The sequence below is a fragment of the Haliotis asinina genome, chromosome 4 (assembly GCF_037392515.1).
Source record: "Haliotis asinina isolate JCU_RB_2024 chromosome 4, JCU_Hal_asi_v2, whole genome shotgun sequence".
In the NCBI taxonomy this organism is placed as follows: domain Eukaryota; kingdom Metazoa; phylum Mollusca; class Gastropoda; order Lepetellida; family Haliotidae; genus Haliotis; species Haliotis asinina.
In genome coordinates, this window is record NC_090283.1 from 53,357,405 (window position 1) to 53,377,988 (window position 20,584).

At 41.0% G+C, this 20,584-nt stretch overlaps 2 protein-coding genes across 2 annotated transcripts in view; both read right to left on the reverse strand.

Annotated features, from left to right (window-relative positions):
- Positions 1 to 1,769: 1,769 nt before the first annotated feature.
- Positions 1,770 to 9,381, reverse strand: LOC137282095 (uridylate-specific endoribonuclease-like). The gene is made up of 7 exons (XM_067813827.1): positions 9,324 to 9,381; positions 7,008 to 7,121; positions 6,401 to 6,517; positions 5,750 to 5,894; positions 4,851 to 5,050; positions 3,769 to 3,992; positions 1,770 to 1,988 (listed from the first exon to the last, which is right to left on the reverse strand). Exons 1-7 carry the CDS (start codon positions 9,379 to 9,381, stop codon positions 1,770 to 1,772), a joined length of 1,077 nt encoding a protein of 358 aa, XP_067669928.1.
- Positions 9,382 to 12,921: 3,540 nt separating this feature from the next.
- LOC137282583 (uncharacterized) overlaps positions 12,922 to 20,584 on the reverse strand; it is a 38,400-nt gene continuing 30,737 nt past the window's right edge. Inside the window, exons 6-9 of the mRNA XM_067814354.1 lie at positions 19,821 to 19,892; positions 18,980 to 19,110; positions 17,578 to 17,787; positions 12,922 to 17,122 (exon numbers count right to left, since the gene is read on the reverse strand). Coding sequence (XP_067670455.1) covers positions 16,122 to 17,122; positions 17,578 to 17,787; positions 18,980 to 19,110; positions 19,821 to 19,892 — 1,414 coding nt within the window. The 3' untranslated portion in view covers positions 12,922 to 16,121. The remainder of the gene's footprint in view (positions 17,123 to 17,577; positions 17,788 to 18,979; positions 19,111 to 19,820; positions 19,893 to 20,584) is intronic.

Here is a 20,584-nt window from a genome sequence, read left to right on the forward strand (position 1 = left end):
AGTACAATCGTTTTCAGAGGGGAAAGTCGGAAGAACTGGACGGCCAGGTGTGTGAGAAAGCATGGAGACAGCACAGCCAAGGTTAATGAATAAACAGCTTTCTCGGCACTTGTGCGCGTGCTTCCCGAACACCTCGCTGTGCCTTGCTCTGGACGCCCCCCACGTACAGAGTTGGTATGATGTTTTGATTATGATCAGCGTTTCATTGAGTATGTTATGTCTATTGGTTTTCGAGCTAGACTGCAATTCATCGGTCTGCTTTCAGCCATACACACGGACTATACACGCGTATACCGCATGCACGGGATTATTATGTTATGTAGAGCCTACACATCTCACACTCAAAATAACTGATATACTACACATTTTCGAGGCCTTAACAATGGAGACTGATTTCAGTTTATGATTGAACTAATGGTCTATAGTACTGTTCAATTCTGACCTGGGTGCGAGACCAACTGCATAATTAAAGTCTGCTTCTTATTAGTGTTGTTCGAACCACCGGCTGCCATGGCCAACCATTGTCAACCTCATCCATTTTAATTTACAATTGTAAGTCCTAAACCTTGTCAGAGATTGCCTCCTCATTTTATCATAAGCTACCATTGTCAACCATTATCTAACCACCTCAACCATTACCTTTCTAAGCTTTACAAGATCCCCCAAGCCGTCAAGCAGTCACTAACGTAGTCAGCCATTATTAACCCTCATCAACTCTAGTCCTTATCAAACCGAATCAGCCATTATCTATTACTTTCTCTTTTCTAGATACGCAATGACAAACCATACAAAACATTACCAACCAATTATCTAGCCCAGTCAACCATCATGAGCTCTTTTCTACTCAACTGAACCATTGTGTCACATCTTAGCAAGTCGCCGCTTTATCGTCCTCAGCGAATTACAGCCTTGTCTTATGAAACCTGTCAGCTTCCTTTGTCTAACCTACATAATAACCGGCCAACTCCTATCTAAGTTACTCTACCTTTGTCAACCCTTTCTAGTCTAGTCAACCATTGACAGACAATGCCTAACTTTTTCAACCATAGCTTACCTTTATGAAGCCAGTCACCCATTGGCAAGTTTTAACTGAGCAGCGCAGATTCCGAAACAATGCACAGAAATAGCATTTCAAATAGTAAATTTTAGACTACATGTATTTGTTTTGTTAGTCGCCTCTGACGACAAGCATAGTCGCCTTTCATGGCAAGCACGGGTTGTTGAAGGGCAGGTGAGATGAGAAGGACAAAACATAAAGATATATCGGACACGAAATATCCACGAACCTAATTTTTCCCTTCAATATAATTATTACACTGAACAGGTAGACTGGAATGCAGGCATCATTCCAGAATTGACGGACTTAAATATTCTCATGGCCTAGGCTACAAAGATGTATATACAACTGATATCGGACTTGTGATACTTGGCGGGCCATACGTTTGATAAGTAGAGTCTAACTTGAAACCACGGTATCCATCTGTTGTATAGTTAACTTACCTGTGAAAATCCGGGTTAGAATTGGTCTTCGGCAACCCATGCTTGTCAAAAGAGGCCACTAACGGGATCACTGGATAGTCTGGTCCACACCCGAATACTTACAGACCGTTGTCATATAGCTCTAATATAGCTCGAAGAGGCGTTGATAAACAACGAAACAAAGAAATGTATAGTAATTTGCCAACGGTCCACAAGTATCGTACATTCCACGAAAGGTAATTTAAACAAAATCCAGTTTCTGCGGACATACTTTGATCTTTATTCAAACATTACGGAGAGGGGTAAGAATTGGTGACCACAATCCCTTGTCTGTGAGTCACGACACTGAGCGAGGTGTTGTCGATCTTATAACTGCAGGTGCCAGTGGTGTTGCTGAGAGCACAGATGGTGCTCAAGTTGATGTCAAATATAGGACTGCTGCCGAGGAAAAAGCTAGTGGCAGCTGAGCTGGTGTAACTTGGCATTGTGAACACTGCTTCAACAAGGAACTGGAATATAGAAGGTAGGATGTTGTAATGATCCTACTGAGCACAGTAAACTCTGCCTTAAACAGGAACTGGAATATAGAAGATATGATGTTGTAATGGTCTTACTGAGCCTGCCTTACACAGGAACTGGAATAAAGAAAGTGTAACGGGTTTGGGGTGGCGGAACGTGGTTGTCAGGTTAATTGAGGTTTGGTTCCACCTCAACCGTTAGTTTACAAGATATATGCAAAACGGATTAAACTCTAACCGATAAATAAAGTCAATGAAAATCTTTAATTTCTGTTGTTTGTTATTTCTACATATACTACGATTCAATTTAGAGATAGGCAAACTGCATGATGAACTTAAGGTTTGCTAGTCTAACGACTTGTCCATTACGACGGTCCAGAAAAATGTATTCTGCACTTTCTATATTTTTAATTCTCCAGGGATAATTATTGTGCGCCAAGCATTGCTCACATTGGAGCACCGTAATTATTACAAATTCTGACGTATAACTCTAAAAAATACCTATGCAACTGGGAAATTTCCTAAAACTTATCTCTGCCCGAAAAATCAACAACTTACGTTGGCCTGTTATGTCTCCATCTGCTTCAGAACGAGAGCATGCTATATGTGACGCCATTCTACTTCCGGTGACCAAGAAGCAGAAGCCGCCGTACGTTAGAGCGAGAAGAATGCAATCTAACATCCAAATAAGACGTGACGTTACGTAAAATGGATTTACTGTTGCTAATACCACGTCCGGAAACTTGTCTGCGTGAGTAGTTTTTAATACTACTTTGTAACTTCGTAGATTTAATGTGTTAAGCAATCTCTGAATCAACGTAATCGCCTGGAGATCGCGGGACAATTCGAGCCTGCCTCTCGAGCGACTCATAACTGTTAGATCTCTTACGAAAAAATATATTAATTGAACTTGAAGTTCAATAAACAATGTGATAAGATACAATCACATGACACTATCTCGAGAACGTGACACAAATGCTAAGTCCTCGATCTTTGATCACCTGACTATTACAGAAGGTAAGATGTTGTAATTGTCTTACTGGGCACAGTAAACCCTGTCTTAATCAGGAACTGAAATATAGAAGGTAATACATTGTGGGCACTGTGCTGGGCACAGTAAACTCTGCCTTACACAGGAACTGGAATATAGATGGTACGATGCTTGTATGGCCCTACTGGACACAGTAAACCCTGCCTTAAACAGGAACTGAAATATAGAAGGTAAGACATTGTGATGGACCTACTGGGCACAGTAAGCCCTGCCTTAACCAGGAACTGGAATATAGAAGGTAAGATATTGTAATGGTCCTACTGGGCACAGTAAGCCCTGCCTCAACAAGGAACAGGTATATAGAGTGTACGACATTCTAATGCTATTGCTGGGCCGACCACAATCGGGAACTGGGGTACAGAGAAAAACACAATCGTGTTAGTTGTTTGAGCCTGCAACAATGAGAAAAAGAACTTTTGGAAAATGTACACTTGTTGAAGTAACCCAGAGCGTCAACTAGAACAGCAGAAAAAGCGTTTGAATATTGTGACCGGTTACTACGTCAAAAAGGACGTTTCAGCTGTTAATCCATGATACTGGACTGGAAGATCAACGATCCCCAAGTTCTTTGAATCGGTTTGTAGCCCAGGAGGTGCTAGGAGGTGACCAAATATTTGTCTGTACGGTGTAATGTGACTGATACACCTTCATCGAACCCTTTTGTATTAAACATTATCGATCTGAGTAATGCTACATGTATTTTATTTCTTGTCAACCTACGTCTGTTTTCTTGGTGTATCCTCTGTAACGGATTCTGCCAGTTTTTTCTTCAAGATAGAATCGAACCCAGTTATGGGGCCCAATGAGATTGGATCCTCCCTCTTTGCCCATGACCATCATCTGAAAGCCTGTGACGTTAGACGTTGATCCGCTGCTTGTGTAGGGTTTAAACCAGAGATGGGTTACAGTGCGCCGGTAATCTGACAAGTTGCCGCTAAAATAGGCTGAAAAGTGAAAGTAGGTTTATACCATTCCGCAGCAGAGTTAGTTTTGTTTTATTGCAAAGTTATATTTGATCACCTCAAGTAAATTATGCCTAGTTAAGTTACGTTCTAAGCTTTTATTCCGCTTTTAGCAATGTTTCAGGAGGACACTCTGCAAATAGTTACACACAAGTCAGTTATGCAACAGGTGTCACCGAAGACTCAAACAAACACCAGGCGTTTCAGAATCATATGACTGTGGAGGGGAATCTCGGTTCGCTGACTTTGACAACACAATATCCGTACAGTGGTATGTGGAAAGAACGGTAAAATAGAAATTCTGGCATTGTTTTAGGCCTTTCCGTACACATCAAGCTGACACTCTGTGAGGTAACTGGAAAATACTGCGGAAGCGGAGTGAGTTTAGTTTTACGCCGCATTCAGCAATATTTCAGCTATCTGCGGCGGTCTGTAAGTAATCAGATAATCCAGTGATCATCTGCATGAGCATCTATCTACGCGTTTGGGATACTATGACATGTGTTAAGCAGATCCCGTTAGTTGAAGACGTCGGACATCGCAATCGCGAATTGCCTTTCAGGATCCGCTTACAGTGCGTTTGAATATTTCCACACAATATTATGATTTCTGGTTCTTAGGTGCGGCCCTGCTATTCACAAAATATATGATCTTCGTGGATTTGGATTTTCCTTCTTTAGTAACCGGGGACCAACTGATTTAACACAATGGGAAGACATTATTACTATGATCAGCCCTCTTCACGTTACCCCGTAACTCGTGTAAACTGAGCACACTCATAGTCTTCATCATATCATGTTGTATTCTTGCATAAGAAAAATCCTCTCTTGTGGAACTTACTGTTTTCAAGGAGATGCGCATGCGCCGTTCTTGTCACCTCGGACGTAAACAATGAATCTAAAAAGGCATCCACAAGAGATTGATCAGCTTGAACCCCGGAGTTTGTGTGATCAAGTGGAGGGTCATAGCTGTTCATAAGAGCGATGAACGTCTTGTATGTGGGATGTGTAAAACGGCTTTCGTCCACTTTGGTAAAAAATCTGGAAATGAAATCGCTTATATTGTCATGATGGTAATTTATGTTACAAGCTGTGTCTTGCAAAATCCTTTTGGTCATGATTCAAATACAGGTTTATCTACTAATATCAAGGACCTTAAGATTTTCTAACTTGATGAAAACAAACCATAATATAATTTATTCTCAAACAAACATTAGGTCGTGACGCTTTTAAGAAAATGGCGACGCTTTGTCTGGACCATCTGTCAGGTAAAGAATAAATACTATTTAGGTTTGTTTTCACCGAGTTACAAAATCTAAACAACTTGCTCCTGGTAGTCAGACATGCAGTTGATTGACAGACAATGTGACGTTTGCATGACATTATAACACAACAGTTGTACATAATAATGATATAAGCATGTACGTCTAATGCCGCAGAACGCGGCCGGAGTGTAAATACAGTTGCCTCAATCTCCCAAGTCCATTAGTGGGATGGGTACAAAATGTCATGGCCATTTCTGTTGCCCCTTGCTACTGGAATTTTGCTGAAAGCATCGTAAACGTCATTCACTCACACATTAGTCAGACATTACCCCAGGTTTGGGCTGCAGAAGATCTGTTGCCGGTTCTACACAGAACTCTACATCATTCTTTCAACTGAACGCACTGGCGACTAAACAGTGTAATGTATGTAGATATATAGCCTGCTTCCGCATATTTCAGTATTACAAATACTCACGGTTGTGCTGACTGGCTAAAAGTGCCGTTTACGGCCGTTCTGGATCCGTAGTTGACAGTGATTTCGTCTGGTTCAAATCTGTGCACATCAATCTTCCACAACTTGTCTGCAATCAGAGTTGCTGCTGCCGCTGACGATGATCCACCTACGTAGAACAGAAAGACACTGCACTTCGAACGACCATATTGTGCATTATAGTGACGTCATACAGATGGAACTTAATCATGACGTCACGTAGGGGTTATTGTGTCATACAAGTAACGTCATACAGATGCCTAGAGATGACAGTCATGCCATAAAGAAGACAGTCTATCATCACTGTTACGTCAAATTGAGGTTATCCTGTCATCGTAATGACGTCATATATAGGCGTTTTTATCATCATAGTGATGTTAAATACAGATATTCTCTCATCATAATAACTTCTTATAGAGAATATTATACCACGGTAGCAACATCATTTAGATGTCGGGGTTATGGTTCGAGAGGATGACAAGAAAATCAAGTGATATGGAAGCACATTTGATGCTTTTATTTTTTGTTGTTGTTGTTGTTGAAACCAAAAATTACGTAACCGTTTTTTCTTGGATTACAGCTGCTCTGGAAATAGTGAAGAGATTCTGATGCTTATACGTATATCAGATACGTCACCTTTATCACAAAGAGTCTTGTAATCGCCACAGCAATTACTGTATTCGGAACAGCGATCATTACATTGACAGGGTAGTGCCGAGTCGTAGAAATTGTGGCACTTCCCCGCACACGTGCCTGTGGAACACATAGATACCTGCATTAAACTAGAAAAATACATAACACACAGAGATCTACATTAAACAGGGGAAATATGAAATACAGAGACCTCTAAACTGGTAACAAGAACACCAACGTTAGAAGTATCTGCGTGCCCGACCACCCGGGGCAACGTCTTTTCATTACGGACAGCCAGATTCTCAGATTCACCTGTCCGACGGTCTCGTTTAAATTTTTAACATGCAGATCTATGAAGATGTATCTATGAAGACACTGACATATTTCAGGATGATAAAAGTTATTAATGCATGATTAATAAATGTTTAAATCGGAAATAAACAGCAAATTCTTTTCTAACATTGGTACTACTAGCTCTCAATATTTTACAAATGATTTAATTAGGGTACTTACCTTAATTTTCAAATTTTAAATTTAAATATTCTGTGGGCAAGTAAGCTTTGTTCCCGGTCTGGCTAGTTCTACACCTAAGTAGTCCCGCTTTACTCACCGCATTCGTGTTTATAGTCGGGACAGCAGTCCCCATGCCGTATACACTGGTCGTTACAGAAACACACGCTGTTGGCGATATACTTGTGACATCTTCCTCGACATGACCCGTCAACTGCAAGAAGCAAAGAAACATGGGACCGCCACTTAGTGTAACCTTGCTGAAAAGCTATTGTCTCTGCTTATTTCTAACAACTGATATCTCGATGTACGTTTGATGCTGGAATAGATAAGGCTGCCAGATATAGCTGATGGTTACTACTTGAGGCTACTACAATCTGTCAGATATCCCTGGAAGTTACTAAGTAAGGGGCGCCAGGCTAGTGAGCAAGTGAGGTTGAGGTGTCGGGATCGAGCCCACCTGTGACCGGGTGTAAAACCATTGGAGGCAACTTTGTGTGCAGACTCTTGCCGTGTTGCCACAACTACTAGTGTTCAGTACACAACCCTATGCACTTAAAAGAAGCCACGAATCCGTTGGTATGTGGCCATATGGTGGCCACATGAATACGTGCATACACCTAGCTGTGGGTACAGCAACGTGCAGTAAACCTGGACAAAATACTGTGACTATATGTCCCAGTCCATCTAGCTGTGAATTTGGTACTTCGTTAGGATGAGAGCCAGGATAAACTCGGTGCGCCTAGTGGCAGTAGGGGTTGTACTCTCCCCAGGGAGCTGAGATTGGTAATACGATATGACGCTGACATTAACATCCAATGATCGAGGGAAACAAAAGCTGCATGCATATGTCCGCTATATTAATACCTTGTCTTGTCCTATCCTATCCTATAATATCCTTACTGCTACCCTCCACATAACTCTGGAGGTTACTGCGACCTTTCAGATAGCACTACGGGTTACTAAGATCTGCCAGATACTCCTGAAAGTTCCGAAGATCTGCTAGATACCAGTTGCTGTTACTAAGACAAACCAGATACCCTCTCTGATTACTAAGATGCCGGATGCCAGATACCACAGGAGCTTACTAAGGTCGGCCAGGTACCCCTGGTGGTGACTAATATCTGCCAGGTATGCCTTGTTTTACTAAGATCTAACAGATACACCCGGTGTTTACTAAGACGAGCCAGATACAGCTTAGCCTTACTAAGATCTGCCAGATAGACCTTGTGGCTACTAAGATCTGCCAGATACACCCGATGGCTACCAAGACGGATATAATGCTTCTAATACCCAGTGACGAGTTACGTCCCTTAGATATGTCAGAATCCCAGTTTCGCCCTGACTATGTTTAGTGGCTTGTAAGGACCATATCCTGGATCCAGCTTCCGTATACGTCTTGTATCAGGTCCAGTCAAGTTGCTACGGCGTCATGGAATCTCGTCAACGTTGTGACGACATTCCCGCACGTCAGCAACACCATGACGTCAAGTTTTTTCACCCAAGTTGACAAGATGGTTTGACAAGATGGCTCAACAATTTTGCCACAACGTCTTAGCAATACGTATGCCGTATGAATCTTTTATAGGAACCAGTGATCGACCAATACGTATGCCGTATGAATCTGTTATAGGAACCAGTGATCGAGCAATACGTATGCCGTATGAATCTTTTATAGGAACCAGTGATCGACCAATACGTATGCCGTATGAATCTTTTATAGGAACCAGTGATCGAGCAAAGGAACGACACTGTGATGGACTGTCGTGAAAGGGTGGGGAATTGTACGTTTTGATTCACGATGCAATTTTGCCACGGTGTAGCGGCCACAAAATTTCCGAGTCCCTTGCTGGGATTCCAACGACGGACTTTCTGTTCAGAAATCGAACGCCTCGTGAACATGATCAAAGAGGTTAACCCCGTCAGCAAGCTGCCAAGGACAGGATATCATCTGTGGGATGACTCCACGCCCTACTGCATTATATAATATTATGTGATTATAACAACCCTCCCTGCTTTCAGTTGGCAATTAAATCTGTGTTAGCAGTTATTGGCGATTGTAAATTTGCATGGTCAAATATCCCGTAAAATATAACATTTGACGTGAGTGAATTACGTTTTACGCTGCACGGTATTCCGGCTAAATGGCTGCGGTATGTAAATAATCGAATCTGGACCAGACGATCTAGTGATAAACAGCATGAGCATCGATCTGCGCAATTGGGAACCGATGACATAGGTCAAGTCAGCGTGCCGAGTCAGCGAGCCGAGCCACCGGTACCCTATCCCTTTAGTCTCCTCTTACGGCAAGCATGGGTTACTGAAGATCCAATTGTAACTCGGATCCTCGCGGATATGTTGAATAGTACTGCAACATGGATGAAACATAACCGTGATAAAAGACGACAGTACTTACATAGAAGTGCTGACACGAGTGGTACACTCAACAACACACATACCAAGCACGTCGCCATTTTCGTTTGAATCATGATAAGATAACATATCTTGTGTGAAATGGGCAAAATATTCATTTTTTTCCACGATCGCCGCGTGCGCCCTTCCCCATCGATACCATCACACGTGGCTCACTGAGGCTAAAGCGTTACCTGACCCGTGAAGGTCCGGGGTAAAATGGGCCTTCAGCAACCCACGCTTGCCATAGAAGTCGACTGTGCTTGTCGTAAGAGACGATTAACTGGATCGGGTGGTCAGGCTCACTGACTTGGTTGACACATGTCATCGGTTCCCAGTTGCGCAGGTCGGTGCTCATGTTGTTGATCACTGGATTGTCTTTTCTGGACTCTATCATTTACAGACCGCCGCCACATAGCTGGAATATTGCTGAGTGCGGCGTAAAACTAAACTCACTCACTACCTCACCTGCCATGTCAGGCACCATCTCCGTATTACATAGCTTTACCACATATCGTGATTAAACCGTTATACGATGACTGATAACCGTGAAGGCGTTGGACATAGTGATTGAGTATGGTCTCACTCACTCACTCACTCACTCACTCACTCACTCACTCACTAAAGTGTTACCTCGTTACGTTGAATGCCGAGTTCGCTTCCCCACATGGGAACAACGGGTTACCGGTATCCGGTTTCGATTTTCCATATCGGTACAATGTGTGAACCAATATTCTGGTGTCCCCCGCCATGATATTGCTGGAATATTGCTAAAAGTTACACAAAACTAACTCACTCATTAACTAACAATGGTTAGGCCCATTTTCGTTGTCCCCATACAGTGACATTTATGGACCGTTGATTAAAGGGGCATAAAGCCACCAACACTCGCCATTCGGTATACTAGGAGACATAGGAGAAGCAGGTTGTTTGGCAGTTTTAGCGTCCCTTTGCCTCAAGGATCCGCTGACTGACAGACTGAATAGCAGATTCGACCACGCAGTTTGCCTTTCAAAACAGACTGAGACTACAAACAGGTTGGATGTTTACTTCAAAATCACAACACCAGAGAATAATCGAACTATATATCGGAAGAGATTCCATTTGTGGCATCTGTCAAAACTGTGGAGAAAACTATATACTTGATCACGGACAATCTGTGATGACACCAGTGTATAGTGTATGTCAAGGAAACAAATCTGCGAGAGTATGAACACAAATACAAGACTTCCTTTGAACAACAGAATGATATTTTATTGGCATCTTCAGGAACAGTTTGGACATATTAATGTCTATAATAAAGACACTGTAAATGTTTACAGAAACACTCAATGGTTGTTGGGAGCATATATGGAAAGTGGACAGGAAACCGACAAAAAGATTCAATTCTGACAGGAATGTGTTTTTTATTTCATTTCACTTTCAATTTCGTTCAGGTTTAGCTACAGAAACAAAGATCTAACTTTGACAGGAATTGTTTTCGAATTTCTACATTAGTTGATCCTGCAGCAGAAAAAATTCAAAGTTGACAGAAAATTCTTTATATTTCGGTTTGGCTACATAAAAACACAAAAAAAGAAATTTGTTTCCAAAGTCTACTTATTTTGTTTTGGCTACAGACAAACGTCTAACATGGACAGGGAATCTTTATAATGTCTTATTGTTGGTTTAACCGAAGGCACAGCTTGATGTCAATGTTAGTTTAAGTGCACATGTCCTGACACGTGCACTCATGTCATGTTATGGCATGTCGTGACATAGGCAGTGTCATCATGTTCTCCCTGTCTGATAGTACCCGCCATCTGGAAAAGTACACACACACGCCAGTTCGACAATTACACTGAATCACGGCACGTGATTACCATTTTTCCCAGATAGTTTAACATGAATTTCAGTACATACATAAGCATCTTTCTGAGGTAAGAACTTCTTCAAACCTCAAAGTACGTTGTCTCATTTTGGTTTGATATGATACACCACATTCGCTATCTAAGAAATCGATATACTATGACTTGTTATTTATTTCTACTTTATTTTATTTTTATTTTTTTGATAAATAAACGTGGCACTGGTTATTAGCTTGTTGTTTAGAACATTGTCGTTTTGGGGTCGATTCGCAAAGCGTTCGTAGCGCCACGTCATTCGTAATATATACTTACGATAGTTCGTAACGTTGCGAAGACCCTGTGCAATCGGAGCCCGGTTCTCAAACGAGTGAAACCTCTTGTAACATTATGCGATATTAAGTATATTTGTGACTGTTCTGACTTTTGGTTTCGCTTCGTAATCACTGAAGAACATATCATTATTTTGATCATCAAGAATTCCTGCATTATCCTTAAGTGTTTAGACTATAATATGAACCCGGTTGTCTTAAAACTGACCTTTATAACCATTTATATTCCTGGTTTAGCTACAAAAAACACAGATCTAACGTTGACAAGAATTGTGTTCGAATTTCTACATTTTTGGACTAAGCGGCTCTCAAGAATTTCATTTATATTCCGTCATAAGCAGTATAGGTAGAATGAAAATACTGAAAATTTATTGAATTCCGATTTTTTGCGTTTTCTATGTTATAACTTAATAACTTAGAACAGTAAAAATAAGTATTCCTTTTTCACTATTATTTCGTCATATAATGTTAAATATCTAACTGTTTGATATTCACTACCTGTCACCAATCTTGTTTATTATGTAAACTCATTACCTGTTGATTCAGTAATCCGGTGCTTCACTCTCCGCATCCGGACGCTAATCGGCGGTAACAGATTAGCTAATTACACACAGTTTTGCTTCATTAATCCGGCGGTACATCATAAAGGTTCGGATAATCCCTTCACACCATGAGCCCGATTCAGTGGTAATTGTTAAGTGACACTTACGAGTTTGTGATTTTGATCAATGAGTAGGTCTCACTTTTGGTTAGTTGGAGTAATACCTGTCATGCTGACTTCATTCATAACCGTATCATATGCACGTTTATACCCTTATGGCATATATTCATAACCGTATCATATGCACGTTTATACCCTTATGGCATATATTCATAACCGTATCATATGCACGTTTATACCCTTATGGCATATATTCATAACCGTATCATATGCACGTTTATACCCTTATGGCATATATTCATAACCGTATCATATGCACGTTTATACCCTTATGGCATATATTCATAACCGTATCATATGCACGTTTATACCCTTATGGCATATATTCATAACCGTATCATGTACATTTACATCCATATGATACACATTCTAACCATTTCATTTACATGTATAGATATGACGTACATACTTAACTATATGATATTTTAAGTTGTTCACTTGTCACGTGGGGAGCATGGGGTGATGCACCACCATTAATATATTCTGTTGTTGTCATGGAAACCAGAGTATACATGCATAGTCATTTAAAACATATACGTAGACAAGCAACACGCTTTCGAATATATAATTATCGATACACATTCATAATTGCATTTTATTGGCATGATTATTAAAACGGTGTCCAGCGACCCATGTTTATCATAAGAAGCGTGTAACGGCACCGGGTGTTCAGGCTATCTGACACAGATGGTACATGTAACAGAATCATAGAATAATACTTTATTGCCTTTTCAGGAATATGTGTTTCATCAACAATCAACAGCTACTGACACACCAGAGAGATACAAATGTGTAACATATGTACATAAATTCGTGTATGTTTAAGTATCTTCCCTTTTGTTTTGATAGAGATATCGTAACAGAAATAAAGGATGTTTGGGCTGTCTTTGCTTCCACAACTGGACCTTTGTAGCGGAGACCTGAAGGGAGGAGGTTGTTTTCCGTATTTAAGTTGGGTCATCCATAATACTGAAAGCTTGATTCACGATTTTCCGCTCAAATATTGATGACAAACATTATATTCAGACTGGACTTCAGTGGTGTTACTTGCAGCTTAAACAGTTTTGTCTGTTTTAAACTTGGGATGAACTGTGATATTTGTATCCTAGTTGCATAGCTCGATGCAAGGAGTTGTTTAATCCAGCCGCCATTATTTGTAGACCGTCGTCACATAGCTGGGATAGTGGTTGAAAACAAAAACAAAAACAAAAACAAAACCGAAAAAAATAAACACAAACAAATAAACAAAAGCAATATTTGCAAATGGAAAAAACAACATATTTTCCATTTCCATTAAAAAACGTAATATAAACGGAGTTTTTGGTAATAACCGTCAAGCACTTCCAGTTTACAAACAAAACGTCAAATAATGACAGTCACTGAAAAATACATAAACATACAAATTTGTGGTGTCAACACTGAGAAGATTCCTATGATTTTACGATCGCTTCGATCCGTTAACGCGTAAGGAATGTGAATGTGTATGGTTTTACGCCGCCTTTAGCACTGTTCCAATCATATTACGATGGAGGACACCGAGAAGGTGCTTAAGACGTACTTTCAATTAAAGATTCTGCACTCTACAGCATCACCCGATACCTATATACACATACACTGGTCTCTCTACTCTTTTCTGCTTTGCGCCGTAAGTTCCACGTCAGTATCTCTCATCTGATATACAGATGGCGAACGTAAAAGCCGGACAATGTTTTTCACAGCAATATTCGATACTGTGATCCATTTACCATGTTCACGGACCAATAGTAACTGCAATACGAAAGGGACTGTTAAAATTTGAAACTAGTCCAAGAATATATGTCGGTTTTAGGAGTACGGGCCGCTGTCTGTTTCGAATCATTCTGATACCTATCTTAGGTTATACTATGTAGATCATATCGCATTTACCTGGAAAAAGTGAGAAAATAAATTTGTATTTTGTATCCACGCATATGTTGATTGACTACCCAGATGGCTTTGACCGGACCGTTTACCACGATACTGAAAGTTTCTGAAGTCGACCCCAGTAAATCAGCCTTGATAATCCATCGTATTTTATCTCTGCATTTTCCCTACGTAACGAAAGATGTAGATAAGGATAATTAATTTGAGCCATAAAAACGAAAAGTCAACAGGTGAATATCAATGACGTCACGTTTGTAATAAAACTGTTATATCTAGTACATATTCCTTGAATCCTCGTCAGTGAGCATATAGATGTAACGAGAAAATCATCAAATAGCAACGAATAGCGGCACCCTCATGATTCTGCACCAAATAAGCACTGACAGAAGACAGAACAGGACTAAGTGAATACTGACTATGATTGCAGTGAATAGTGATCACACAACAGTAGATAGTGCGTACAATAACAGTGGGTGAATACTTGGAGTGAATAAAATCTGTAAACTGTGCATGGTAGCGTTTGGATAAAAAATTCTTTGTCACATGAGATGATTAATAAGACGTAAAACACAACGGGCAAATTCATGTACACCGAAAATTAAATACCACCCAAACTTTGCTTTTTTTAAAACAAATAAAAGTGACAAAGAAATCTCTTATAGAAACTATATTAAATCTATTGTACAGTTCTAATTTTTCTTTTATATCACTCTCAAACAGGTGTTCGAGAAAAGGTGGGAGTATCCTGTCGCACCGACGGCAATGTCACCAACACTTGGAAAGGAACACCGGTTCTTCATCGGTATACGTCTCATATACGTCCCCAAAACATGTTCCACACTTCACTGTCACACATACTTATCCGTATGTAAGTACTCAGAACCAAAATAATATGTAAATGTTAAACAAATAACAATCAGTTGGATTGCAGACAGAAGTGCAAGTATAGGAACGAAAAATATACACCTGGAAAAGGTTACGATTCGTTGATGACGTATGTCCACATTGAGATGGGACTTGACAAATCGTATCCTGCTTCTTGGAACAAGAAGTTCAAATGTAAAGACTGTTAAGATATCTAGGAAATGTCTTGTAACTGTTTGTTTGCAACACGCACTGTACTATCCTCCAAATACTTACTATTCCATGACTGTTCTTCTGGGTGATGCAATTTTTAACAGTGTCAAAATGCAAATATAGACGAAGTGGAGTTTTCAAGGTGCAATTTCAGGCGCGTTGCAAGTCGATTTTTTCCTGTAAGCACGATAATTTGCAAACCTTATTTAAGATGGTATTGGGAACGTGTCCAACCTTGTAAGCAACAATCATGTGTAAGCCAGGGCGTTTTAACTATGAATTGTGAATTTCCTCCTTGAAACATATATTTTACCGCTTCCTGTTACTTGGTAGATCAGTTAGTCAGGTGTCTTCCACGCCCATTCTATTCGTAATTGCTAATTGTTATGCTGATATACAATTTGATGGCATTTTTCGCACATCGAATAAACCTCGCCAGTTGGCGATTGGTCCTAGCCACGTAAACACAAGACACCGATGTGAAACACAGGGAAATAATTGATATTTGAATCTATGATGGAGCTAGGATGCCGGCTACAACGCTTAAGATGGAGATCAAAATAATCCTACGAACTAACCTAACAGCCCTTTTGTTTCACAATAGCTATAAAACACATTTCGTATAATTCTAAACATACTGGACCTATTTTATAGGTAAAACATTCAACACAATATTGTATCTCACAGCACGAAAACATGATTTTTACACCTGTGAAATATAGTTAATGCAACATCATGTTCAGTGATCAATGAATATTTCTTGATAAATTGTAAACGTTGTTGGCAGACAGTTTAACGTGACGTAACACGCAATAATGCTGACACGGAAATGCTGTAGTAATGCTGGAATAATGCTGTAGTAATGTTGCAGTAATGCTGGAATAATGTTGGAATAATGCTGGAATAATGGTGATCCGTATCTTGAATCAAGCTTGTGGAATTTTCACGCCAACAGATGTCTGTGCAGCAGAGTTGTCTCCCCTTGCGTCATCTTTCGACGCGGATTCTTCCGCAGGACTATTTGCTTTTACGTCGTGTTCTGAGTCATTTTCATCACTAACAGACGCTTCTTCAACTGTCAGAGTTGGTATATCCATGCTTGTAGCGTTACCCAATACTGGCCCTGCGTCTTGTCTTTCGTCCATAGCGTTCATGACGTCACGATCCCCATCCGGGTCTTTTCTGTTTTGACCCTTCTCCGTTAGGAAGAACGCAACACTTACGTCATTGATCGGATTGGTTACAAGGGAACTACGTTCTTGGACAACCTCTTCCTTAGAAGGCTCTGTCGGAACCACAATGCCAATGTCGACGTCTGGTGACGTGTCTTGCTCACTCGTCTGCAGCGGCTCCATTGAAGTTCCATCCGTTAAGCTTGGGAGTTCAATGTCCAAGTCTTTAGATATCACCCGTTCATCGTCAGCCACAGCTTCTTCACATTGTGTATCCTGCTCCTGCTTAGGTTCTTTCGTTGGATTTTCCACGATTTCCTCTTTAATTTCCTCTGTCTCCGCAAGGATGGTGACAGTTTTAGCACTTCCGGGTTGGGATCTTGCTGGAGGAACTGCTGGTGAGCTGATGATGAGCAGATCATCGTTCCAATGATTCGAATCACCGGATACAGATGGTACATTGACAGATCTGTCGACCAAAATCGGCTTCGGTTTCCGTGGCTTCATCATCGGCTCCTTGCGTGGCTCGTCGTCGTCCTTGACCTTCTCTTCTGTCGTGTGATTCGATTTATCCGCTCCGTCCTTGGCCGACATGGCATTTGGTGTTGGAGGTGGCTGGTTGACTACTGATGTTTCCTCCACAGGATCACGTGACTTCCGCATCCGCTCCATCGAGATTCCTTGCACGGACGGTAATCGGGAGTTCAGTTTGGGCATGCTGTTTGCTCGGCTCAGAGTGACACCCATTCCACGACCTGAAATGTATTTTATGTTCTTTGTCTCGTGGATTTAAAGGTAGAAATTTCCTGACTTTATGCCGAACAGCCAAAGAAACGCAACTCTGCTTTTTTGTTAAGTTTTGAAATATAAGACATAAATGTAAACGCTAACTTTCATGAGATTTCATCTGATCGAAACTTGCGTTTCATTTGATGTTCAGTAATATATCTACAGTTAACCCATCTATATCGTACATTATCTCAGTTCGTTTAAAGAAATGCGATTGCTTCCGTGGACTGCCCTTGGATATTCTCTTTATACTGCTTGTTATATATGTTTCACAGGAAAGTGAATTTGACCTTTCAGACAGTATTCCAATTTTGGAAGAAGAACGCGCTGTTTTCATTTGCTTGATAATTTTCTTAAAGATATGTATGCCACTGTGATTTTTCATCATAGTTTGTGTGTATTCCTTGAGAACAATACAGACCTTTCACGTTTAATCCAGTTGGCCAGAATATCAGCTCTTCATAAACCCTCCCATCGCCACACTTTTCAGCCTCGTTCCCATTACTGTCGCCCCAAGCTTGTTTTGGCTGGGTGGTAGACGGAGTTGGTCTTCGGCCGTAGCCGGGAGCTGTCGTTGGTCTTCGGGGGGTCATTGGGGAGGACACTTCATCGACGTCAGAGCGAGGCGAGTCTGTGTGTGCAATAATAGGGTGAGTGAGAGAGGATGGTTAGCATGCGGTTTTAACAATATTCCAGAAATGTCACGGCGGGGAACATCACAAATGGACTTGTACAGATCTGAGGAATGGAACCGAAGTGTTCGGTGTGACGAGCGAACGTTTAACCGCTACACCACCACTTCTAATGGTAGGGCCAGCTACGAAAGGAAAATATAAACGACCAAACCCTTTCAACGCCCATGAGAAATCTCCGATACCATCCAACTGCACGATACCATCGTTAGTATTTCTGAGTTTTTGTATATTTGGCTGACTGCTTATCAACTTTACACTTGGGCATGCATGCATACATACATACACACACATCATGTAACATGCATGTCTTACATACACTAGTCATATAAAGAAAGTGTGCATTGTCAAATTATCATACCAGTTGCTAAGTACGATAACAATGCCAAAGGTACATGTAAACTTTAATGGTGGACTCATTTGTAAAAACAACATTTCTCCACCAAAACAAGGGTTTGCAGACATGATTTCGGCACCACATTCGGCGAGCTTGTCGATGACGTGTCATGATTGGTTGTATGGCTGGATGTCGTGGTCTGATCCCGTGATGGGGGGGGGGGGGGGGGGGGGGGGATACGGTGAAATCCTGGGATGGTCTGGACAGCCATCAAAGCAGTCTGAAACCCGTGGCGACGATGGGTCACCCCTATCCATTCTCTCCTCTTAGTGGTGTTACACGTGGACGTCCACTATCGTGTTCTATCACTCGTGCAGAATCGGTGTTCCGGTGGCAGTGGCAATGAGCTGTCCTTGTCGTTGAGACATTTCCCCCACGGACCACCCCAATGGCCTCATGACGTTGTTTCAATGGCCATTTAATTTTGAACGATATCAAGGGCAGGGGTTGAGCTTTCCAAAGAGACAGTATTGTGTGGCATTCATTTACTCTGCTTCTCTATCCCGGAATGCACGTGCAACAACGTATTGCACGTCTCAAGCACGAAGCCACTAACGCCACGGAATGTGGCACGTGCATACATGTTGGATACATGTCACTTATGTCTGGGTTTAAATCCTTATGTGTCTACACAGGTTTGATAACTTTAGATTTTAACTTTTTGCATGCACTGTTTCTCTTTGTGCCTAGTATACATACATGTAAGGACCTACCTGGACATGTCGAGTACCTACCTGGAGGTGCACAGGGAGTTTCGAATACATCCTTCAGCTTATGACCACCAGTGACAAAACAAGCTGTAGGATTGGTTCTGGGCATGTAGACTCCATACATCGTCAAACTCTTAGAATCCAGGCAGTGCGCCCTGTAATTAGAAAGACACCTATTGTGTCATTGTAAGTCAGGTATAGTATGTTTACAATAACCACAGGTGTTTCTTTTATAAGGGTGGGTATTGCAGAGAATTTTCATATTGCAATATTGCGATTCGAAAGCATACATTGCGATATGTATTGCAATATATTGCAAGAACATTTTATTCACAAAAATCTACTTATAATCGAGTTAATGCTTGATTTAAAAAGCAAAACCACAACAAAATCACTATGCTTGATTAGGCTTTAATAAAACCGTTCAACCATGTCATAATTATGGAAACAAGGAAAAGAACAATTTAACATCAACACAGTGGTAACTAGTTTTTCCACTCTCACAAAAGCCCTGGGATTTTAGACAGCGGCTTGACCTGTCAGGACATATCACAGATCACTCGTCATTAATGAGTAAATATTTATAACATCCAGATCCAAAAACATTACGAAACATTGAGATTTCGAGTTGATATGCATTCAATACGAAGAGGCTTAGCTACACACCCACGTTGCAAAACAATACACTCATGTAGGGAGTCGAACCCGGCGTGACGAGCGAACACTCTAACCGCTAGGCTACTCCACCGCCACCAGGTGACCTAAGCGACTGTTGTTGACGCACTAAAACGAGTACCAGCAAGTAAGTAAGGAACCGGTTTGATACATTAAGTTTGTCACAACGAAACCAGTTGCTCTGTCTCACCTGTTGTAGCGTGCTCCAGTTATGAAGGAATGGAAGGACTCGCCATTGGCTGCGTGGAGTTCTTGAAGGAACCTGCAGTTACAGATGATGATTACAGATATTACGTCCTCATCGCCAAGCAATGGTTCCAGTTACTATCAGAAATGTTGACTGAATTATTAAAATGTTCTGAAAACTAAAATCTTTGGGTTGATAAGTTAAAAAGGCGTTCTTAAACACGTTGAACGGTGACACTAATATGAACAGCTGTTAACCAATATCTTGGATGTATTCCAATATGTTCTTCGAAAGACCGAATAGTCGGTCCATTCGCCACTATGGTATGGTCAATCCAGAGTGCAAGTGGCACTAAGACACTTAATGGTCAGCAATATGAACACATACAGAATTTATTTGAACCTACTTTGAAAGATTTAAACCTTTAACATGTCATTTCCAGCAGGCCAGAACATGTCCTTGTCATTTAATCACATCGTTACGTGAATATATAACATCGGGAATCAAGATCTGGGTCTCATTTCACAGAGGACTTAGGTGACCATACATCACTAATATTGTTAACAACCAGACACGTGCAATGGCTTGATTACGCCTGGAGTGCTGTTACCGTTACTGGACAAAGGAACAATGCCAGTGTATGAATTTAAACATTATAACGTCATAAAGTCTCAGTCCCACCCGTGGCTTCTACCTTTATCATCAGTTCTACAACCCGGCTCATGTTTTCAACCGGATTGTTTTTTCAGTCCCGGTGAATGTCGGTT